Consider the following 25,992-nt stretch of genomic DNA (forward strand, 5'->3'; position numbering starts at 1 on the left):
AACATAAGGAGAACATGTATTTGGGAAATGCATTACATTGAATTGTAATGTCTGCTTTGTGCTGATGGACTGGTAGACTACAGGAAAATAGGCTACCTTATTTGACCACGGCTCTAATTGAATCCCGGTCTTTATTTGAGTGTTTACGGGTAGTCCATTTTGCTTGGCTACTCAAAGAAAAAAGCACTACTCGCTACTAAACGTCAGATATAACAAACTTAACTTTTCAACGGGTGTCCAAAATAAGTGGGGGATCAGACTATTCACGTTTGCTAATATGTCAACTACATTCAAAGTAGTAACATGTATTACAAAGTTGAGTAGCACAATTGTAACTAGTTGCAGTGTTCGTTCGCAATCTTTAAGCCAATAGATCCATATCCAACATGCCTTTTATATTGTAAAATTGCGTTGCAGTGTAAATAGTCTAGAATAGACCCGTGTCCGGTAATTTTTTTCCCTAGAAGTGTGGCTCGAAAACAATGCATCATCCACTGTTGGAGAATTCGAGGTGGTACACGCACTTTTTTTTGCAGACTGAGCTCAAATGTTATCAATTACAATGTTTCAAAAAAGTATTATTCTCTTAAACACTAACGTTCGATGGGTATGTTACAAGTTTGCATAGAAAACCCATGTAAAATAAGTACTCGCTAGCTCCGTGTTGCATTGTGGGAAATAAATGATTGACACGGCAGCCATGTTCCCGCTGGACTACTCGCTATTGTGGGTACTACGTGATAAATAGACGACCAGATAAGCGGAATATCAAGAAGACATTCTAAAATCACATTTACTCACGGGTAATGTATTATGTTTTTAGATTTTAAACTAAATAACATGTTTGTGAAAAATGAGGTTGTAATTTACCATCTTTCGTGCTACGGGTATGCTATTGATAGCATTTCAAAATGTGGAAAAACAGCGTCGTCGAAACGACCTAACAAGAATAGCTGTGTTTTCAAGCCTCCGGTCGGGGAAAAATCGTTTCGAATTGATGCAACACTTCACTCGGTCTAAATTCTGTTGTTTCGCCTTAATTCTGTGCTTGAAATCAGTTTTTATACTCCTAAGGTTGTCTTCTTCGACAACAAGTTATTTTTTCGTCGATACAGAGGCCAATGTACGCATTAATTACAAAGTTGTAACAATTGTCGTTGGGTTTTCAGCTGCACTTTCTGCCCGAGTGCATATCAAACATCCGCCATCATGATCGCAGGATTGTGGGCGGGGCAATCTCAACTTTACCAACAGCGGACTAGAGACTTAAATCCCGCCTCCTACCGGGATCTCTTCTCTCGTTGGCTAAGATGCGTGTATACATTCTATTTTCATTGGGTGACGAAGCCACAAGGAAATTATTGATATCCTCATTTTGTGTTTTCATCAGGAGGCATATTCCAAAGAGATTCTCATAATATTAAAATGAGCGCACGTTGCAGCTGTGTGTTTTTGTTTCCATGGGTAATTGAGTGACAGTCTGAAATATTACAGAATTGTCATTTGAAGATTTTGCCATAATTGGATACACCCAAACCAGCAGTACAAAATATAGATTTCATATATTAGGTTTGAGTTTTCACAACAGTGAATGGGCCACCAACAACGTTAATGCTGTATAACATTTGAGCTCTGTACCTTGATGGTAGTTTGTGAGAGTTCATTGTCAGTTCTAATGTGGTAGGCAACGTCATTACCAAAAAAGCAGTAGGATTCGATATATATATTTATTTTTTTTCATTCCGAAGCTAAATACATTCTCTTAATAATTGTTTAAATGTTAAATAAATGTTTGTATAGTCACATGTTACTCTATTCCTATATCTATAGAAATTCTCATACAGGGAGTTAACTCATTAACTGGCATTATCTTCACACGAATCTCAGTTTCCAAGCAATGGGCTAATGATTTTGCCTTTCACCTGTTGCAGGTAAACCAAAAGCATCATGGCTCGTACCAAGCAGACTGCCCGTAAATCTACAGGAGGTAAGGCCCCTCGTAAGCAGCTGGCCACCAAAGCTGCTCGCAAGAGTGCCCCCTCTACTGGCGGAGTAAAGAAGCCCCATCGCTACAGGTGAGAGTCATGAAACACACTCTAGCACTAGCCAGTGGTAGGGCTCTACACCAGTGGTTCTTAACCTTATTGGAGGTACTGCACCCTGCAAGCTTCATTAGTGAATTTACCGAACACTTTGTAATTAGAAAAAATAAAAAATGATTTCTTCAAAACATATGCATATATAAAAACGGCCCGACATTGCTAGTGTGAACTGGGCTATACTGTGTGTGTCTTGACCCCTGCCGAACCCTTGAGAGTGACTCAACGAACCCCTGGGGTTCGATCGAACCCAGGTTAAGAACCACTGCTCTACACTAACTGTCAGGTTGTAGCACTGGTACCATAGGCGGAGATCATGGGGGTGGGGGGTGTTGTTCCCCCCCAACAAACATTGGAAACAATTAAACAAATTGCAAAAAAGGCACAACGTCACAAGCGCTGCTTATTATAAATGTAAAACAATGTGCTTTTTAAATGTTGAAAAATCATGACCCCCCTATTCCTCAAAGTGGTTTGGTTCACATGCTGTTTCCTACGGGCGGGGCTACAGCTCCTTGTTTCAGTCAATCTGCCCAGTACGCGGTCAGGTTGTGAGATCTCCTCTCTCCCCTGTCACTCCCGCTATGATACACGATATGTTACTCCATTTACGAAGTTCCAATCGATATGCACAAGTATACATACGTTTAATAATGGATTGACATGATTACGATATCTAGCTAGACAGTAAGGACACTGTCCTGTCAGGGGCAGGTTAATGCTAGTTAATAAATGTAGGTCTACATCTCAGTGCCTCTCCAGATTAGTTAAACTAACTGAAGGTAAATGAATGTCCTTTTTTCCTGCGGTCAATGAACTATGCTGGTATTAACGACATGTGGCTACAGTGGTACAGTAGGTAGAGAGGTCGTATAGTATTCGATTCCCTGTCGAATCGTCCGTGAGCTGTTTAAGAACTTATTTTAAGCATCAAGTTCTCTTGAACTTTGGACATTATTTGTCTTTCTATTTCGTCTTAGTGCATTTAATGCCGTTTAGATAATTAAAAAATCACTTCGAATTTCTGTGTGCATTTAATGCCGTTTAGTGCATTTAATGCCCACCCCCCCCCCCCCCCCCTGAACGGTACACGGAACACAATGCTCCCATCAACATTTAGTTAGCTAGCATTTGTTGTGTTTCTTTTAGTCCTGACTTAGTCCTGCTGAATTAAATGATTAATGCCTACTGCATTTGTCTAATAATTAGCCTATGTCTTATAATAGTTTTAACCCAAGATATACACACCAATGGAAAGTAGACACTTGTGTTCTTATATGGATATGTACACGCTCAATAAATATTTCTTTGTAACTTGTGTGTCTGCTTTCTTAACTATTTACTGTTTATTCTGTAGAACACTGTGAGCTCTGTACCCTGATGGTAGGATGAGAGACATCAGTGGCAGTTCTTATGTTGTGGGGCTGATATGATATCTGTGTCATGCCTTTGACCCGCAGGCCTGGAACTGTGGCTTTGCGTGAGATCCGTCGGTACCAGAAGTCCACTGAGCTGCTGATCCGCAAGCTGCCCTTCCAGCGCCTGGTGAGAGAGATTGCCCAGGACTTCAAGACCGACCTGCGTTTCCAGAGTGCAGCCATTGGAGCTCTGCAGGTAATACACACACGCACACGATGTTGTGTTGGGACAAGCCTTAAAACGGTTGAACCTCCAAAAGGGGAACAGACGTCAGAGGAGAACTAAGTTACAGGGTAGTTTGTTTTATCAGGCGAATCCACAAGTGGTTCAACAACCGTTGCATTGTTTCTAAAGAATGTGTAACACAAACCTGCTCTGTGTGGACAAAGATGTCAGACCACTGAGATCATTTTGCTTTTGCGTTGGCGCACATTTATAATAATAATGATAATTATTATAATTCATTTCATTCATTTTTATATAGCGCTTTTCTAAATACTCAAAGACGATTTACATGTGCGAACACAACAAAACAATACAACAGCAAAACTATATAGGACAGAGGATCCAACAAAACAACCAAACAGAACATTTTAGAAGAAAAAAAATGTATGTGGGTTATTTGAGGATACAGTGTACTGTTTGAAAGTCTGCTGTCAGTGGGATAGGTATCTGATGCTGGTTTCAGTGGGATAGGTATCTGATGCTGGTTTCAGTGGGATAGGTCTCTGAGGCTGGTTTCTGTGGGATAGGTCTCTGATGCTGGTTTCAGTGGGATAGGTCTCTGATGCTGGTTTCAGTGGGAGAGGTCTCTAATGCTGGTTTCTGTGTTTGTATGTGTGTGTCTGCAGGAGGCCAGTGAGGCATACCTGGTGGGCCTGTTTGAGGACACCAATCTGTGCGCCATCCATGCCAAGCGCGTCACCATCATGCCCAAAGACATCCAGCTGGCACGCCGCATCCGCGGGGAGCGCGCTTAAGCGCCGCCCCTCTCTCTTGCCCTCCACTGTCTGTTGTCCTCTTCTCTGACCAATCCCTCTTCCCCCTCTCTCCCCCCCTCCCCCTCCCTCTCTTTTGTAGTTTTAGTGTGAACAGTGATTATGGCAAGAATAAAGTGTGTAGTCATGTCTCTTTCTCGTAGTGCTCTCAGGAGCAGACTTTTAGGGTACTCCTTTGCGCATGTACCAGTGTGTCGCTGATCAGGTCCACACAGACACCCACACACACAATGGCAGGCCCCTTGCACCCCCTAACTTCCAGGAAGTTTGCTTCCGCTGACCTCCCTTGTGGCAGGCGGACCAGATTTTCATCAAAGGATGTGTTATTTTTTTGGGGGGGGGGGGGGGGGGGGGGCGACAGTTGGGAGGGTTCTTAGCAGTCAAGGGGTCAGGACTCATCTGCTTAAGGGGTAGAACCACCCTCTGCAGGGTGCTAGAAAACAGTGCGGGCCTCTCTCTTAACTTTATCAGAAAAGAGGTCACGTCACAGCTGTGAATGGCCAAGTCTGTTATTGCTGTGAGTGTGAGTGTATGTGTGCGTCACATCAGCACAACAAATTGCATACAGAGTCAGGGTATCTCTTGAGCAATTGTCTATTTTATTGCAATATTGACGATTACTGTTATTATTTCATTGGTGTCTGTTTCGTTTATTTTTTTAAATATACATACACATGCTCTTTTCATAATACTCTAAATATTTGTCAAAGAAAGAGATGGAGCAAATCTGAAAGGATACAATTTTTTACTGATTTTTTTGAAAAAGAATAAAGAAAAACTAAAAAAAAAATCAAGTTATCTTTATTTTCCAAAAAGACAACTTCTAAATAATCTTGACTACCAAAGGGAGTCCAATTGCTTCATTCCCTGCTGAATTTGACTCTATTTTTCCTATCCTCCTCTCTTTCCAATCATGAATTCGGTGGTGAAATAATTTTGTGAAAAGGCGATGTGTTCTCTCCACTCAATTTCTACTCTCCCTGAGTCTCCCCTCTCTCTGTAGTCTAGTCTAGTCAGGAGGCTAGGGCATGTGGTGTCCATTATGTTTAGTAAGGTCACCGTGTGTACAATGCTTTGGGGCGATGAAGTCACTTCATTTTGGGATTATTGTTATGACTAGACCTCAGAGATCACCATCCCCTTCTTTCTCGCATTATTTTCAACCATCTTTGTTCCACTATGTCCTGAAGTTCTCAGGTTGATGTGACAACCTTTTTTTTTGTTTTAATAGCTGGTATTTTTTCTGAATTAGATGTTTTTTTTCCGTTTTGTTTGGGGAAATGTTCAAGATGTTTAAATAAACTTTGTTAATTCAAAAATATTCTCATAAAAACATGGATAATAAATGGATGTCACACAGTTGTTTGTGTCTCATCTTGAAGTGTCTCCTGCAAACCACACTGATCGATTCATTCTGACATGCTATGTAGAAGGGTTGTAGAGGTCCTACACAACAGTAGTACAAAGTTGAACGTGAAAGCAACACTATGAAACAGTTTGCCACTTCAGGAATGTTTCTATAAGGCAACTAGCGTCATTCTGACGGTATATGGTGACGTGAAGACGGAAAAGCGTGTTGTTCTCACAAGCCGCCCGGGATATGCAATGTGGCTCTGCACTAGGCTAAAACACCCCACCAGAATGTAAGAAAAGTTTTCACCTACTACTAACCTGCATGTTTGGCATCCAGGTGAGAAGGGGTGGTGAATTCATGCTGACCACCACGACAAAAAGCTAAGTTTCTCTTCAAACTCAACTGTTACCATAGTACTTACCACCCAGAACGTGTGTTCAACTCCAAGGGAGAACAAAAACTGGTAGAAATGAATAGGATGCGCAGTAAAATAAGTCTCCTGCGACTATGTAAAAGTAGGCTAATCTAAGTCACCAGTCCATTCCATTCTGTGAGGGGCCATACCAATCAATTGCAGTTATAAATGAAAGGACATTGCCTAGTAGCTTATAGAAAACATTCTTCCGTTTCTAGACGCATGCCAACAATGCCAGTAAAATGTCCGATCACTGATTGTTTTGAGCAGGCAGTGTACCATCGCTGACTGATTCATGTTACAGTCGGTTGCACAGGACTTAATTTAAATGCCAATCCAATCATATATATATATATTATTTTCCATATTTGTTGTTGTTTTTTTTCTCCGTTAGACTACACTTAAACCACACTCTCTTGACCATGGAAAGTTCCAGGTATCTGTTAAATATCGTGGTCAATGTCCACTAGAGAGCGCAAGAGTACTTTGCTTGCAGTAGGCGCATCAGGGATGTTGGTAGAGCCGAAGTCCTGGCTGGAATGTAAGAAAAGTTTTCACAGCACAACATCCAAAATACACCAGTGAACTATACTAACCTGCATGTTTGGCATCCAGGTGAGAAGGGGTGGTAATTTCATGCTGACCACCGCGACAAAAAGCTAAGTTTATCTTCAAACTCAACTGTTACCATAGTACTAACCACCAAGAACGTGTGTTCAACTCCAAGGGAGAACAAACACTGGTAGAAATAAATAGGATGCGCAGTAAAATAAGTCTCCTAGATGACTATGTAAAAGTAGGCTCATCTAAGTCACCTGTCTATTCCATTCTGTGAGGGGCCATACCAATCATTCAATTGCAGTTATTAATGAAAGGACAATTGCCTAGTAGGTTATAGAAAACATTCATCCGTTTCTAGACGCATGCCAAACAATGCCAGTAAATGCAGTACAAGTAAAATGTCCGATCACTGATTGTTTTGAGCAGGCCGTGTACCATCGCTCACTGATTCATGTTACAGTCGGTTGTACAGGACTTAATTTAAATGCCAATCCAATCATATATATATATAATTTTATTTTTTTTACATATTTGTTTTTTTTTGTTAGACTTCACCTAAACCACACTCTCTTGACCATGGAGAGTTCCAAGTATCTGTTAAATATCGTGTAATTTCAATGTCCACTAGAGAGCGCTAGATTACTTTGCTTGCAGAAGGCGCATCAGGGATGTTGGTAGAGCCGAAGTCCTGGCAGGCCTCCTGTGACGCCTCTGGTGAAGCTCGCGGTGCGAGGCAACACCGAGGTAACCTTCAGACACACTTGGCTACAGATAATGTTTGTTCAATGATTCTTCTTTTGTTTCGTCTCAAATTAGGCTGTCTGATAGTAGACAAATAAAAGCACTTGCGCTCTCCTCAAATTACCAACAGATTCATTCTAAGCGCAGAGAGAGATCTGATGAGTGCCTTTTAACTTGAACCTTAACACTTTGGTTAGAGTCATTAGTATAATGGTCAAACCAAATCACAGACTGATTACACCACATTTCTTCCATTCTTCAGCAATGAGTCCACGGTAAAAAAAAAAAAAAAAAAGAAGAAGAAGGCAATATTGACAAGCCCAGAAGATAACTGATCTGGGATGAAGCTGGCGGAATGTATAATGTTGCAAAACACTTTCTTAAATTCAAATCTGCACCCTGTTAAATCCCTGTCAATTCTGACAGATGGACCGAAAGTTTAAAAAAAAAAAAATGGTAAATTGTTCTTCATTAAAACAATGCTGTCGCTTGTTTGCAATAACAACCGGAAATGTTTACACGATGTGGTCCGGGAAGGTATTAATGGAGATGTAAACAATCAGGACATAAAAACCAACTTCACTTGTGAGCATTCCCAAATGCTCCATAACATTCACAAAGTTGCACAACTGTATTTATATGTTTGGTTCATTAATAGAAGATTTGTATTGACATTTAAGTTTCTAAGAAATATAATTACTATTTCAATAATGTTTAAGGTTTTGGGGGGGGGGGGGGGGGCACAAAGCATTACCGCTCAGTGCACTCAAATGGCCATCAGCAGCCCTGCTACAATAGGATCTGTTCGTCAGCTCACAAAGGTCACAGAAGGTCACTGCTTTCCTTTCCTCCCTCCTTTTTTTTCTGTTTCAGTAAAGTTACATGAAGCTGGCTTTCAATATGTATGTTGATGTTGTATTGCATTAAAAAACAACACACACACACACACACACACACACACTATGACTAGACAGATACAATCCGCATTAGCAAAGCCAGAGGCATAGGCCTGATAGGTCTTCTGTAAAATGTGTGCGCAAATACTGAACAGGGTACTAATTTCAACAGCAAACTGACGCACCAGTCCCCAGCCGGCTGTCTTTGCTGGTGTAAATATATTCCTGCACTCAGGAATAGCACCCTTGAGTTCACAGTTTCCACTTGTAGTGACCTTCTAATCTACAGACCGGATAAATGTCTTGCTCAATTAGTGACCTGATGTCACTGTACCTGACTCTCACCACAGACACACACATGATTACGCCTGCAGAAGCCTGTGTGCAAAATAGAATCCAATAACGTTGACGCAGAAATGTATTTACAGTATGTTAAGTATGCAAGACAGCCAAAAGTGTTACCAAGTGGACATAAAAACAGCAGGCTATAAAGCTAAAGTGTTAAGGGGACAGAAAAATGCATTAGAGTGCATAAAATGCATTAGAGTGGTAAATATTGTGGAAAAATACGATTAATCTGACTCCATGAAATTATTAAATTACCTCCAATATTACCAAGTAGTACATTAGCTAGTGGCACAGTAATGGAATGGCACACGAGGAGTTAAATCGATGGTTAATGAATGAACAGTTTATTACTACAACTAAGCTTAACTGTTACAAGGATAAGTCAAACTGAATGTAAGGTAGAACACAAATAGATAAGTACAACTGTACATAATAACAATTGAATAAAAACAGGTTGGATCAATTAAATCCAATATACTTGAATAACCAAATAAACCTGAAACCATCCATGCATCAAATGTAAAGAAATGAAACCCAACCTGAGCAGGTGAATAAGAGAAAGAAATGATATGATGAGAGATAGAGGGGAAATAAAGAGAGAGAGAAAGAGACAGAGAGACGAATAAAAGCAAGAGGCCGGAAAAAGAGAGCAAGAGCGAGAGCGAGAGAGCAAGAGTGGGACAGAAAGATATCAAACTGGCTGGTTAAATACCATAATCTCCATTTCCATGAGTTTCCACAATAGTATTGTGCTATGGTGTTTGGAGACCTTGGCCAGGCTGTGTGCCATTGCACTCAATGCATGGGGGTTGTTGTGAATACAAACAGTGGAAGTGGTTTGCTGTGAGAGGATCAGAGAGAGGTCCTCTGATAAGATGGACTCTGGCCAGACGTTGGATGTCTGGGAGTCTATTGTGTGGACTTGATCATCTTTGATTGAGTGTTTTGCTTTGATTGAGTATTCACCATAAAACGACCTGACATTTGGAGAAGAATCTACCATGAATGAATGCATGAATAAGACAACAAACAAAACAAAATACCAAGAACCTGTTTAAAGATAACTTTATTTTTTTTTATCACAGAAATATCAGGTCAGAATTATAGTCTACTCAGACAATTTCAAGCTGACATCGATTTTTGATATTTACTGGGATAATGTTAAAATAATTCCAACACAGAAATATGAATAAACTCAACATTAAAAATCAGCATGAGAAACATGCCTATTAATGCAGTCTAATAAAGGCATTTGCTGGACTTACCTCCACGCACACTCCTTTGTCAGCAAACATGCATGTCAAACAGCCTACGCACAGCTATACATGATATATGTATACACTTAAACGGCAGGGTAGAACTCGGACTGCCTTATATTCATATGGACGTGAGTGAGGATGGTCACCCATGGAGTCACAGCGAGGCCAAAGAGACCAGGATGGTAAGGGTGGTGTTGGGGTGTTCAGAACGGGCATCGAGGTGGTGGTGTGTGTGGAGGGGGAGATTGTGCTGGAACTCTAGATGGAACAAGCATGGCGGTATGGGATGGAGGATGCCCGAAACGACCCCGGAAGGTTAAAGTATTCACTATTACACAAACGATATTTTATCTTTAATGCAAAGTATATCTGAATTACCTTCTACACCAAACAAGCAAAACAACTGTTGAATAAAGAAGATAAAGTAGACAGTTACAAAATTCCAGTTCGATTTGCAGGGTAAATTGGATTCTTGTTCCATCATGTTTTGGTTGTTGTTAAATTCACATACAATTGACAATAATGTTGTCAATTATGTAACATCTGTGCTTGCAGTATTTTATTTAGCTGTCACACAAACTACCCTGACAATGTTCCAAAGGCTTCCTTTTACATGTTGGAGAGGAGAGACAGAGGCCATCATTTCCGCATCCCAGCGAAACCACATCTATAAGGACAAGTAGGAAAAAGAGAGGTAAGTACTTCGACACATTTGACAATTATATTACTGATCTTATACCCTGAAATGACATAAGCACAGAATGCTTTCACACAGAAACTCCACAACTACAGAAAAAACAACTACATGGCACTCTAGGAGGTAACATGTATCAAAATCAACCGTAGTTTGTGTGTATCTGTGTGTGTGTGTGTGTGTGTGTGTGTGTCTCTGCGTGTGTCTTTATTTGTGTGTGTGTGTGTGTGTGTGTGTGCGTGTGTGTGTGTGTCTTTTTCTGTCTACGGCAGCCTCTTGGTTTAAGGGTTTAAAATCTGAGTCATCGTCTGGTTCCCTCCTATGACCTGGCCTCATGTCACCATTTTAACCCTCTGCCAGCCGTTGGACCACATCCACCCATTTTCAGTAAATGAAACACAAAAGCTAAAAGAAGCAGAAATGCATGGATGCCCACACCCGGTGCCATGCAGCCCCCCACACCCTTTTGCACCCCTAGGCTTTACCCCCCCTTCCCCCACCCCTCCCTCAGAGCTGGCACGAGGGCGTTGACCCTGGCGTTGGTGTCAGCCAGTGCTAGGTTCCGGCAGCTAGGCTCGTGGTCCACGCAGATTGGGTAACATCGCTGCAAGGAGTGTGTGTATTTGTGTGGGTGTGTGTATGTGTAGGTGTGTGTGTATGTGGGCATGAATGCCTGCATGTTTCTTTGTGCGTGTGTTTGTGTGTGTGTGTGTGTGTGTGTATGTTTGTGCAGGCGTGTATCTGTGCGTGTGTGTGTGTGTGTGTGTGTGTGTGTGTGTGCATGAGTATGTATATATGTTTGAGTGTGTGTGTATGCGTACTTATGTGTGTGTGTACATGTGTGTGTGTGTACATGTGTGTGAATGTGTGTGTGTGAATGTGTGTGTGTGTGTGTGTGTGTGTGTACATGTGTGTGAATGTGTGTGTGTGAATGTGTGTGTGTGTGTGTATGTGTACTTGTGTGTATGTGTGTGTGTGTATGCATACTTGTGTGTGTGTGTTTGTGTGTGCATGTGTGTATGCATACTTGTGTGTATGTGTGTGTGTGTGGATGTGTGTTAGGTCACGGCGTGGGGGATTAGGTGTGTGTGAGTGATTGGGGGTGACAGCAGGCCCTGCATTAGGGGCCCCTGCGGCAGATTTCTCAGGCCTCTTTTAGACGCACTAAGCTGGATTTGCCCTGTAGAAGCAGCCACAGCCATAGTCGTGGCCTCAGCCATGGCCACCGCAGCAGCAGCAGCAGCAGTGTGTCAGTGAGCGGCGTTACCCTCCAATACCCCCCCCACACACACTTCACCCCAATGTCACCCAAGTCCACTGTGAAACCCCCCAAGCTCACCAGAAAGGACCCCTGGCCCACCTGGCCCATGGTTGGACCCAGTTGACCCCCACACCAAGAAACTTCTTTCCCCCAGTTCATCTCTTTACGACAAACGAGGGAGGACGATGGCAGCAAGATGTTTAAAGACCAACCATTAATGTGTGAGAGCTGATGCACTGTAAACGCCTCAGTTTATATGGAGCATTGTAGAGAAGTCAACGTTTTCATGCACACACAGACACACACACACACACACACACACACACACACACACACACACACACACACACACACACACACACACACACACACACACACACACACACACACACACACACACACACACACACACACACAAAACACACACACACACACACACACACACACACACACCAAGGTAGAAACATACAATCAGATTTATTGTTGTTTGGTGTGAGCCCCCCAAAAGGGCCCTCTTAGTGACGCACACCGGACGTTTTTGAGTACACTCAGCCATGTTCTGCTTCATGTGCTTCAAAAGAGAGCATGTCAGTTGGCTTCTTATTCTTTAATGTGTATGTGTTGCCTACAGACCAGAGAATCCTACACATTCCTTATTTCCTTACCTGACATTTTAAGGGAAATTGATAGTGCTTGGAAACGACTGATATGTTAGTCAGTGTGATAACTCTACGATTTGTTATATGCAACGGAGTGCATACGTAAGTGTTTAGTTTGTGTTTTTGTTTTGTGTGGAACAGGCTTATGGTTGTAAGTTTGCTAACTCCTGTCCTCTGCGCTTCACGGGTATTGGATAAGTGTGTTTGTGTGGTGTGTCTTCTGTGTATAGAACTGGCTAACATAAGTTACTTAATGTGCTGAAGTAAAAGTTCTGTGTTGGAGCGTGTATGTGTGTGAATATGTGTGTTTGTGTGTGTGTGTGTGTGTAAATGGCTGACATTAGTTAGTTGAAGTTAAGAGTTTTCTTTCTGCTTCCACCTGTAGTGGAGTAAGTGAGTGTGTGTGCATGCATGCGTTGTGTGGTGACTGCTAGTGCCTGAGAGAGAAACTGAGAGAGAGAGAAAGAGAGAGAGAGAGAGAGAAAGAAAGAAAGAGAAAGGGAAATAAAGAGTAAGAGAGAGAGAGAGAGAAAGAAAGAGAGAGATCGCTGTTACAGCCCTTCCATTGTAAGGCTTCAGATTGAGCAAGATCCTGAACTGGCTCCTTGTGCTAATTAGTGACATTCCAGTGGATTAAACAGCCAATTAATGATGAGAGAGCCATTGTGAATTGTGTGTGTGTTTGTGCGTCACTGCCACAGGAGTTTGTGTGTGTGTGTGAGAGTATATGTATGTGTGAGAAGGGGTGAGTTTACAGAGTGTGTCTTAATCATGTGTTTTCTTTGATATTCACACACACATATGCCTGTGCACGCACACACACTCATACACACACACATAGTGTGCTCGCATTATGCCATAACAATATGGGCTATTTCTGGGCTTCCTCAAACGATTAACTATTTTCCCATGTCTCAGGTTTTGTTGAAAATTATAAAATGAATTGACCAATCCATTGGCATGAGGGTTTCAGTAACTTTTTTTTTTTTCAAACCATATTCCCATATGATTATCAGATTCACATGTAATCCTCTTACTTTATTAACTGAGAAAGTATTACATAGAGAGGCCTAAGAAGCCAATTAAAAATTAGCAGAGTGTTTATTTAGGACAGAAGCCCCTGATGGAACTTTGTACTATGGCCTATTAAGGAACCAATGACCAATGGTTTTTTTTGTAGAATCTTGAGGCAGAGATGGTTTTCCTTATTCTACTATTATTGTCCATCCATCTATATTTAACTTTCTGTCAGACAATAACATGATATACAGACAGAAGTGTTTAATTTTGCCAGGCCAATGGTAAACTTTACATTCAATTTGAATAGAATCTTATTGAATTGAATTGAATTGAACTAATTTAAATTTAATTGACAATGGTAAACGTCTCTAGAAAGCCTTCAAATATACACTCTATCTCTCTCTGCCACTCCAACACAACACAATACCCAGTCTTGTTTCCCACCTGGCAGAACTGCTCCTGATCCACCTGTATAAATGCTTTGCCATACCGGGGGCTCGTCCACTTAGACGTGGTAAAGGGTATTTGTGTGACTGTATGCATTCAGTGAGTCAGCCGTTTACAAGTGCTGTATTTGTTGTTGGGCATGTGACTGGTTCAGAACCACTGCGCTATGTTCCTGTTAGGCATGTGACTGGTTCAGAACCACTACGCTGTGTTCCTGTTAGGCATGTGACTGGATCAGAACCACTGCATTATGTTCCTGTTGACTATATATTGTGTCAAATGTACATGACTCTTTCCGTCTGTGTCTTTGCATACATGTGTGTGAGGAGTGTGTACATGACTCTTTCTGTCTGTGTGTCTTTGCTGTGTGTGAATCGTGTGTACATGACTCTTTCTGTCTGTGTGTCTTTGCTGTGTGTGAATCGTGTGTACATGACTCTTTCTGTCTGTGTGTCTTTGCTGTGTGTGAATCGTGTGTACATGACTCTTTCCGTCTGTGTGTCTTTGCATACATGTGTGTTAGGAGCGCTGGGCAGCACATCTCTGTGTGTGTTTCTTCTTTGTCTTTTCGCAGCTGGGTGTGTAGCTTTGTGTTTCTGTACTGTATGTGTGTGTCCAGATGTGTGTGTCTAAGTTTGCATTTACATATCATCATTATCATTGTTTATTCAGGGAGAATTGACTGAGCACAGTGCTCTTTTGCAGCAATGCCCTGACTGCGTTAACAGAATACAGAAGAACAATAAATAAACAAACCACACATTAAAAAACTCAGAAATTAGGCATAAAATATATATATATATAACATAAAGTTAAAAAAAAGAATCAGATAATCATTTAAAACAACAGCATTGAAGCACATCCTTAGCATCTAAAAGGCTCTTAAATTGTCTGACAGACAAATACTTTGTGAGTTTCAAATCCACTTGAATAGTGTTCCATTTATGGGAAGCAAAGAAGCTATTTTACCTATTTTATTTTTTGTAAGGGGGATTTCAAGGGAGATGAGGCTTCATGACCGTGTGTTATGACAGATGGATTTTAATTTTTAAATTGACATGAGATAATTAGGCAGTTTTCCCACTAAGGCTTTATAAACAAATAAAATACAGTGTTTTTCCCTCCTGTCTGCTAGAGGGGACCAACCAACTTTCTTGTATAAGTTACAGTGGTGGGTCCTGAAAGCGTCTCCTGTAACAAAGCGAATAGCACTATGGTAAACAGAGTCCAGGAGTTTTAAGGTAGAGGGTGCAGCATACATGTAAACAATGTCACCATAGTCAAGAACTGACAAAAATGTTGATTGCACTATTTCCATTCGGTTTTCATATGCCTTCATGCAGCAGGTATATGTGTGTCTGAGTCCGTGCCTGTCTGCATCTGTTTGTGTGTGTGTGTGTGTGTATGTGTGTGTTTGTACGTGTATGTGTGCGTTGAGGGTTCATGTGTGTGTAAATTCTACATGCTTGTGTGTGTCTGCATGTGTGTGTGTGCGTGTGTTTGTGAGTCCACCTATGTGTGTGTGTGTGTGTGTGTGTTTGTGTGTGTGTGTGTGAGTCTGCCTCTGTGTGTGTGAGTTTGTACGTGATGTGCATGTGCATTGTGTGTGTATTTGTGTGATTGTATGTGTATGCGTGTGTTCACAGTGTATGTGTTTGTATAGTCTGCATGTGTGTGTGTGTGTTTGTGTGTGTGTGTGTGTGTGTGTGTGTGTGTGTGTGTGTGTGTGTGTGTGTGTGAGTTCACAGTGTACGTGTTTGTCTATTAATAAAGGTTATCTATCTATCTATTCTGCATGTGTGTGTGTGTGTATGTGTGTGTGTGTGTGTGTGTGTGTGTGTGTGTGTGTGTGTGTGTGTGTGTGTGTGTATCTGTGTCTGCAGAAGCCATGCTGGTGTGTTTGTCATTGTGGCACGTGGCGGAGTGCGCTGGGGATTAGAGAGGCTCAGGCCTGTTGCTCCACTTCCTTGATTACTCCTGCGCCCTCACTGCTGTCTAGTGCCATATGGATGGGGGGAAGGGGGTCCTCTGCCAGTGTACTAACACACACACACACACACACACACACAGACACACACACACACACACACACACACACACACACAGGTCCCCGTCCCCCCCTAGTCCCCTTACCCCCACCCCTCCCTCTTCATTACCCCCCACCAGGGCCCACCAGCACACATTCTGTCCTGGCACATGCCACACACACGCACACAAACAAGCACACACACACACACACACACACACACACACACACACACACACACATATAACCACATGCACACACACTCACACATACACACAGACACAGACTCGCACTGGGGCACCCAAGCGCAAACAAAAAGCTGATATGTGCATTCATGCATGCGCTCATATGCACAGTCGCATGGGGGTGGGTGGGTGGCAGGAGGAGCGCGTGCCGCTTAAAGACCCGTCATTAACAAGAGTTTGGGGAGGTGGTCTGTGTGTGGGGTGGTGGTGTGTGTGTGGGCCGTAGTGTGTGTGTGTGTGTGTGGTGGTGGTGGGGGGGTCTGATATCGATTGAAATTGATCAATGACTAACACTGAATTGCACTTGCTGGTTAGGATTTTTACAGTGAACTCGCCCACAGCTTTTTAAATTTGTATTTATACACTTTTTATTATTATGAACAAATGACTTTGTGACTCATATATTATAACATCGGCCTTCCCATTACATCTGAAACTATACGTTGTGTTAAAATGGTCCTAGCACATTGTGGTCTTCTGGTCAGACCTCTTAAACTGGACACGATGAGTAATTTGCAATTAACATACGTTTTACACACAGCAGTAATCATACACACGTTCTCACAGATGGGTGTCAATTTGATCCTTGTCACAATGTCTACAATTTACCACGCTGTGACCCCGTGTAAATGGCTAAATGGGCGTAAATAATTGATTAAGCGTGTTGATTTGGCACTAACTGTGTGTGTGTGTATGGAGTGTGTTTGGTGTGTGTGTGTGTGTGGAGTGTGTTTGGTGTGTGTGTGTGTGGAGTGCATTTGGCGTGTGTGTGTGTGTGTGTGTGTGTGTGTGTGTGTGTGTGTGTGCGTGCGCGTGTGCGTGTGTGTGTGTGTGTCTGTGTTGTGTGTGTAGTGTGCATAGAGTGTTCTAGTGAATGCTGGCTATAGAGGGAGCAGGAGGAGAAGGTGTCAACCTGTGTAATCCTCAGACAGCACAGGCAGCAACTCTATTAACACTCATACCTCTGTTCTACTGCTGACAAAACACACTACTGTACATTCACACACACACACACACACACACACACACACACACTCACACTCACACTCACACTCACACTCACACTCACACTCACACTCACGTACAGGGCATGCACGCACACACTAACACACAGACACACACACACACAAACACACACTCACACACTCACACACACACAGACATACAACACACTACACACACACACACACACACACACACGCATACGTACACACAAACACAAATATGCACCTTCATACAGACACATACACACTAGAAAAAACACAAATGCTACATATGTGTGTGTGTTTGTGTGTATAAATGCATGGTGTGTATAGTATAGGGTATCATATCAGACATGGACGTTTGAGTACTAATGGAGCCGTAATAAAGTATCATCTTAACTCTCACCATTAATGAAGTCCATTTTAGCAATGTTTGTGTGTGCATGCACATACATGTATTTGTATACACATACACACACTCAAACACAGAAATGTGCTTGCAAACACACACACACACACACACTACACGCACACACACACACACACACACACACACACACACACACACACACCCACATACACACACACAGACCCCCACCTGCTGCCGTCTGCATGGGATTACCCCCTCTGTCTGAGTCCAGATGCCATCAGCGTGTGCAGACACACTCTCACAGACACACACACACACACACACATATACACACACACACACACACACACACACACACACACACGCACACACACACACATAGGCACACACACACACACACACACACACACACACTTACTCAATTATACACAGACTCACACACGATTGTGTAGGCAACATTCACACATACATACATACACACACACACACACACACACACACACACACACACACATACACACTCTCACAGACACACACATATGCACACAAACACACACTCACACTCTCACAGACACACACACATACACACACTCTCACAGACACACACACATACACTCACACACACATATGCACACACACACACACACTCTCACAGACACACACACACACACTTACTCAATTATACAACAACTCACATACGATTGTGTAGGCAACATTCACACACACACACACACACACACACACACACACACACACACACATAAACACACACACACAAACACACACTTATCCTCATATGTTTTCTGTCTTCTGAAATGAATGATGCTACATTTTTCAATTGTATTACATTAATTACAATGATGTATTACATAATATTACAGTATGATATAATATATATATATATATAATTATAATTGCTATGAGCAACCCCGTGTAGAAATTATGTTGCCTAAATGTTTCACTGATTTTCACACATTTTGTTTTACTATAGCATTACAGGATGTTAAATTTCGTGTGGCTCTTTTTGTACCAACCTAATATTCTGTTTCACACTTCCATAGCTTTGAAAATGTCCACAGAGAAACAGTTATGAAGCCCAACAACTGAACTTTGTTTTTTGAGATGGTTGCTGCAAATGGTTTATTCATTATAATGGTTTACTTGCAACAATCCCTTGATGTGACATTCTCAAAGGATTTCCACAATATCTGACCATATTTGGCCAGGGTTTCATTTCCGCTCTTTGCATACACACAAATGTGTTCATTAGTAACAGCTATGACAGAATTGCGTGAGAAATAGTTATCGTGGTGTGACCGGACCAAAGTACATGAGTTTGGTGCTGCATGTCAGGTCACTGGTGGGTCACCGGATTGGGTTAGACAGGCGTATGTCTGGATTGGAACAGTCCGTGGCAATAGGCCACTCTAGTTTAGACGCTCTAGTTCGCCAGGGACTTCAAAGCAGACTCAGACTGACTGCCAACCTGCTTCCAGTTAGACACGGGCAGCAAAGCTCTGGCATGGCGCCTGAGCTGCGCCAGTTAGCGTTAGTGACAGTGGTACAGGAGGTAGAGAAGTTGCTAGTTCGTTTCCTCACTGTTGAGCAAGACACTGAACCCCCAATTGCTCCTGATGTGCAGTGTACCATCAGTGTAGATGTAAAATGTATATATATCCTTGTAAGTCGATTTGCATAAAACATTGCTTAATGATTAAATGTAAATGTTAGCACTCAGAGGACGCCATTAGCATTAGCACTATTAGCTCACATTAGCACAGAGGGTGCAGTGGAGTACATCGAGACTGCGGTACGTTAGCATTAGCACTATTACCTCACATTAGCACAGAGGATGCAGTGGAGTACACTGTGACTGCAGTATGTTAGCATAAGCCCTGAAAGGAGTCCAGACAGGCGCATATCCTGTAGGCCTCATCTATTCAGAGGTGCGTCTCTATTTACGCTCTTAGCGCTTTATAAAGACTCAATAGGTATTCCTAACCAAAGATTTCTACGAGTGACTCCCAAACTATCTCTGAAGAGTTCTTCGTATACCTTGTTTCTGGCATAGATCATAGATTTGCACTGGTTTGAGCGTGCATGAGATTAGTATGGTATCATTCGCACTAGTCTGAGCCTCCATGAGATGAGTATGGTAGGCATGACTCAGACTGGAGCGAAGGTGATCACTAATAGAAAGAACAACACAGTGCTGTAGTCTAGTTTTCTGTGGTGGGTATACTGTCTGTGATGGGTCGGTGCCACAGCTCCCCCCTGGCCTAGGTTTTAGTGGAGACATAGGTTTTAGTGGATATACGCAAACCCACGAACGTTTTAGGTGGTAATACGGCGTATACCTGCGTATCACGTAGACTACAGCCCTGGAACAACAACAAGAAATACGATTCAAGTCAAAATAAAAAAAGTTCCCAATTAAGGATGACTTAATTTATGCCGTCTTACAACTCAGTCAGTGCACACGTCCAGACACTGACAGAAATGTTTTAGGCTCTGAAACATTTGTTTAAGCTGAAAACTTTGTTAAGAGTGGTCCAACTTTACAAAAGTAGCTCTTATAGATGGTGTACTTCACTCTGGGAAATACCTCAAAATGTTAAGGTACAGCTTAAGGTATAACCTACGAATTACATTTTCACTTTGAAACGTTCTCTGTGAAACACGAATGAGAGCACTTATGGGAGACTCCTGCAGAGAGGCAAACATCACATCGTTACAGATGGCCGCCAAGAGTGGAGTGATCCCATAGTATAACACAGCCTATCGTCAAATAAAATATATAATATATAACCCCGGTGCAGACTCTACTCCATGCCCAGGTCAAGAAGCCCTTCAGTGCTTTTGCTGAATGTGCCAAATCTAAACTGTTACAAGCTACAGTAAATGTTTCTGTTTTATTTATGCAGAAAACATGCAGAAGAAATGAAATGTCTTCATCTACACATAGCTTTCAGATGAGGAGTGTCCACAGCCGGGTAGAGCTACAGTTTTTAATTCAATTCAATAAAATTATATTTATATAGGCAAAAACAATACAGTTTTCTCAAGACGCTTTAAAGAGCCCATGCCCTGAACCCCCTTAGAGTAAGCACAATGGCATCAGGAGCAAGGGAAAACTCCCTGTTAATCAGGAAGAAACCTTAAACAGAGCTGCAGCACATAAGGGGGGCTTTCTGAACAGCTTTTATACAAAATCCATATATTAACTAAGCATCTCTATGAGAACCAATACGCCAAGAGACTTGTCTGTGTGTCTTTACTCATGGTCTCATAAATGCACTTACAAACACAAAACTAGAGAAGGATACACACACACACACACACACACACACACCCACACACACACACACACACACACACACACACACACACACACACACACACACACACACACACACACACAAACACACACACACAAACACACAAACACACACCCTGTCTTTCTTACTGGCTTCTTCATAACTCATTCATTACTCATTCTGATCTGACACCATGACACAACCCTTTCCAGTCGTGAATTTACTCATGGTAACTCTGGTGAGCAAAACATAAAATATGTCTGAAGTATGAAGTCTAAAGCAAATTTAGGATGTATCTGGACAATGAAACAATATGGTGTGTATTTCTACACTGGTCACTTGCACACAGAAGCTCCCCATGCACAGTAGACGGTGTAGTGAACTAACACACTAATATAACACATAAAAATGACCCTGCATCTACTCGAGCTACGCAAACCTCTACATTCCATCCAATACCATTTCCATCAGCCGACCAAGCAAAACCCCTCCCACTCTGTCCGCTCGCCCGCCAGCCCGCCCCCGCCCCCTCTCCCCCTCTCCCTCTCCTCGTTCTGTTCTCCTGCTACTCCAATGCACTCTACTTCAATCTTTCGTCCATAAGTGACTCAAAGCGCCCTACCCACCTCACACGGGCTGTGCGAACTTTGCCAGTCACTTCAGAGCCTTGTGTGCCCTCTTGGACGCGGTCGAAGGCGAAGCAACCCAATCCAGACTCCACATGTCATTCTCAAATACTCCTCTAAGTCTTGATCACTGGGCTTCCCATGAACAGATCCACTGTAACAGTCTCACTTACACTCTGACTGGAAAAGTAACCAAAAAACAAAAAGAAATCCTTTAAAGGTTTTGATGCTTTGCCCCTTTTAACAGCTAGCTGAGTTGTTCCCTCCGAGCTCTGTTCCTCTGTCAATCTGACTAGAAACCCCTCTTTCCTCCCTTTATCCCGAGGTAAGATACTTACTTTTCAGATAAAGCATATTATGATAAATCGGCTGAACTCTGTGCGTGTGTGTGTGTGTGTGTGTGTGTGTGGGTGTGTTTGTGTGTGAGTGTGTGAGCGTATCAGTGACTCACAGAGTGTATCTAACAAATACCGTGATGTTGGAGTGAAATTTGTGGTGGTTCCACCACACACAACCAGAGTTTGACAATTCTGTCCATGTCAGTGTCCTCCAGAGCTTAGACACACACGCACACAAACACCCTGTCTCTCCCTGTCTTCACAGCTCACTGCTGGTAAACCCTGTTCCTACTGTTGGACTGGTCCTCAAGTATATACTAACTCATTAATATATATAATGACAGGATATCTTTTATACTTTTCTCCTCACCAACCGCCTTGCCTATCCATACTACACCATTTTATATCATAAGACTGTTGGACTAAGCAGGCTGCACAAACAGTGTCTGATTATTCTGGGCACAATTATTATAACTCCAAGCCAGACTTTGCGAACATTATGTGACCCTTTTAGACCTTTTGGACCTTCTAGAGAAAAAAGTTATTTAGCAATCTACCAGCCTTTTCCCACAGATTTGTCAATTGTAACAGATTGTGTAAGTGCTATTGGGCTTTATGGACCTTCTGATTAAAATACACTATGTGTATTGCATAACAACGTTTATTTTCCGCATGAATATTAATATTAAAGCTTTTGTTGATTACTATACTATCTTTATGAGGCATATGGAGTGTGTGAAATAATAATAATTAAAAAAATTTTCTTATCTCTTTTTTCAAAATAATCACCAACAAATTAAGTGTAACAGCAAGTTACACCTCTATGTTGTTTTAGTTTTGACAATAACAGATAGACTTACATGAGTGTGTTTGTGAGTGTGTGTGTGTTTGTGTGTGCATTTTAAAGATATTATACAAAATGTGAGGTTTTTGTAAGAAAGAGAATGAAATGTGCTTGTGTGTGAGTTTGTGTTCGTGTTTTTGTGGGTCTGTGTGGTTGCATGTGTGTGTGTCTGTGCGTGTGTGTGTGTGTTTGTGTTTGTGCAAGCACAATTCTGTGTTTGTGTGCATCTGTGTATGCGTGTGTGTGTGTGTGTGTGTCTGTGAGTTTTTGTGTAGGCGTACAGATTAGATACTGTAAGCCTCTTATGTGGAGGCTGTGTCCTTAATTTGAATCTGTGCCGGGTCCTAGTGCCACCAAGTTACACTCTACAGAAAAATTCCAGCGCAAACCAATAAACAAACATATCATATATGCCGAAAACATTATAACTGAGAAATTACAGGTCGCATAGTCAGACACACAACTGTAAGGTTTAGAGTGAACTGAGGTTACAGATGTCATTAATCAACAGGCTGAGAATTTCTTAGAAAAATCAACAAATGAATTCGTTCATTTCGATTAATTTTTCACAATTAATTTTGTCTATTGTCCATCCAAGTCACACTTAAGAGTAAGACACTGCGATCAAAATAGGAACGCCTATAATACTACGGGCCATGTTATGCTAATAATAACAGAACCAATAAAATATATTCAAAGAACAAGAAAACCAGATTGCATAACAGAGAATTTTATCTTTGTAAATATTAATGTGTTAATGTGGAAAATGTATCATAGTCGTTATGTATCAATATGGTGACGTAAATATATTACACAACCAAGAAAAAGAGGAGCCGTATAAAAAAAATCGAAATACATACATTAAAAAAAAAATGGTAAGACATCAAAAAACACAGGAGGATAAATAAGGTTTTCTTAACCTTTCTATCAAAACAACACAAACGAAAAAATATCATATCTTAACGAATGTTCTATTGGTAACGGCCGATTTTTGATGAATTTCAGGAAAAATGTATTGATTTTAAACAACCTTTTGCTATAGTTTGTTTTAAATGCTAAAATTTTCGGAAAATAGTCTGTGGAGGCAATACCAATGCTCAAACATAACAGGTGCCTGTGGGCGCGTGGGCGAGCGCGTGCACGTTGCCGAAAGTATACAAGGCGCACTTTTGAGGTCTCGAGACAACCCCCTCCACCATCACCATGACCACCAACCCATATTCGCCACATCTTCCGAAACCACTTTGTCACATTTGATGTCACCGTTAATTCACCAACGAATATTTCTGCCCGATCACAGCCAGAGAAAATCAGATCCTGTGTGTGTGTAAAGTCATTAAAATACGAAGGCATACCTGTACAGGTGAACAAACGCTGATGTGTCTTTGTACAGATCCGCAGAACGCAAAACACACGCAGTCTGTGCGCACCGGCAGATGCAGCAGGTGAGGACATTTATTTGAGAATTTAAATGTTCAAATACACTCTGCTATAGTCTCTCTCTCTTTATATCTCCGCCTTGGCTTTACAGATTCAGATAAACCCCTTATACAGTTTGGGCCGTACATGGGTCTGTGTGGATTTTAAACTATAAGAAATCCGATTCAATTAACAGGCGCAGAGAATCGGCTTTGGACACAGTGAAATGGTCTGGCCGGAGGAGGATAGGCCAACAATCATCCAGTGGACAGTGACTGCACCGTGTACAGAGTAAATAAAGAAATTTAACGAACATGTTTACACTGGCCTGCGAATTACAACACCCCTTGCCTGCTGGGGTCTGGTAGGTCTTGAATAAACCTTCCAGATCAGCTACGCAATGTCTTGGCGTATGCGCAAGGCATTGGCCAGGCAAGAAAAATCGTCTGCGAAGCACGAACTATCCATTTATTAATAAACAAAATAATTCGTTAACCACTTCAAACAAAGGAAGGAGGACTCCAGTTTAGGACAGAATATATTTTAAATATACATTTGGATTTTTGTTTTGTCTATCCAGTTTATCTTCTACATCTTTCCGATCAAACATTCACTTGCTTGTTGTTTATTTCATCACTAAAATGGTCTTGAATGGCCTAACGCCCCTGTCCAGTTTAAATACAATTGAAACTATAGTGTAAAGCAATAACATATGTCACCAGCAACAACAACAACAATATACATAATAATAATTATAATTATAATAGCAATAATAAAAAGTGAACTTTGTGCTCAAACAGAGGAAAAGAGAGTGTGCAGTGGATAAGTCGGGGATTTGATACAGAACAACACAGCCTTTGTGCGTTTTTAATCCGGCCTGCACTACACCACCCCACCCCCTTTTTGCTTCCTCAGACAGACTCCATCGCCCAATTATTTCTGTATTTTGCAAGCGAGGTACAATTAATGAAAATGTTTGTCTCTTGCCCCGTCACGTAATCCCGGAGACTGGACAGTGGCTGGTTATCAGTCATTCCAACAACATGTAAACATGTTATTTGACTGAATCGTGTTTTTTTTGGATCTGTATGGCATGGAATTCGGAATATTTTTTTTCCCTAACATGGTGGTCCCTAACCTGCTCTTGCTAACCCTGATGTTATGAACAATGAGACCACTGAAATCCATGTTCTCAAAATTAAACATCTTATTTTCTTTATTATGACAGACCCGTTATAAAAGTCAAGGAATAGGCTACATTCAGATTATAAATACTATCAGATAAACGTTTCAAGTGAATTATTAAAGGCCTCTATGTAGAAATTGTAGAAATATTGCTGTAAAGTTTTTTCAGCATGAGGAAAAAATACCGCGCATCCTGCATTCTTATGAAATAACCCGGAAACTTGGAGGGGAAGAAGATACAAATTATATTTTCAAAGCCTTTCGAACACTTGAGGAGAGAAGAAATAGTTGTGGGTGTGTTTAGAGGAGGGAGTGAGAGACGGAGAGAGAGAGAGGGAGGGAGAGAGAGGGAGGGGTCACAGTGTCCACTCAGTAAGAACTTGTCTCTAATTAGCCAACCTCTTTCTTGGTGCGCTCAGTTCTGCGCTCTCACCCCAACTCTTCGTCACTCTCAGGACGCACGTCTTT

General features: G+C 41.7%; 1 protein-coding gene across 1 annotated transcript; it reads left to right on the forward strand.

Moving 5' to 3' along the window:
• On the forward strand, positions 1-5,875 carry LOC308370069 (histone H3.3A). Its single transcript, XM_080844632.1, has 4 exons — positions 1-803; positions 1,932-2,075; positions 3,560-3,713; positions 4,370-5,875. The coding sequence occupies exons 2-4, from the start codon at positions 1,948-1,950 to the stop codon at positions 4,496-4,498; spliced, it is 411 nt and encodes a 136-aa protein (XP_080700758.1). The 5' UTR covers positions 1-803; positions 1,932-1,947; the 3' UTR covers positions 4,499-5,875.
• The last annotated feature ends 20,117 nt before the right edge of the window (positions 5,876-25,992 follow it).

This window comes from Sprattus sprattus (assembly GCF_963457725.1).
Source record: "Sprattus sprattus genome assembly, chromosome: 9".
NCBI lineage: Eukaryota > Metazoa > Chordata > Actinopteri > Clupeiformes > Clupeidae > Sprattus > Sprattus sprattus.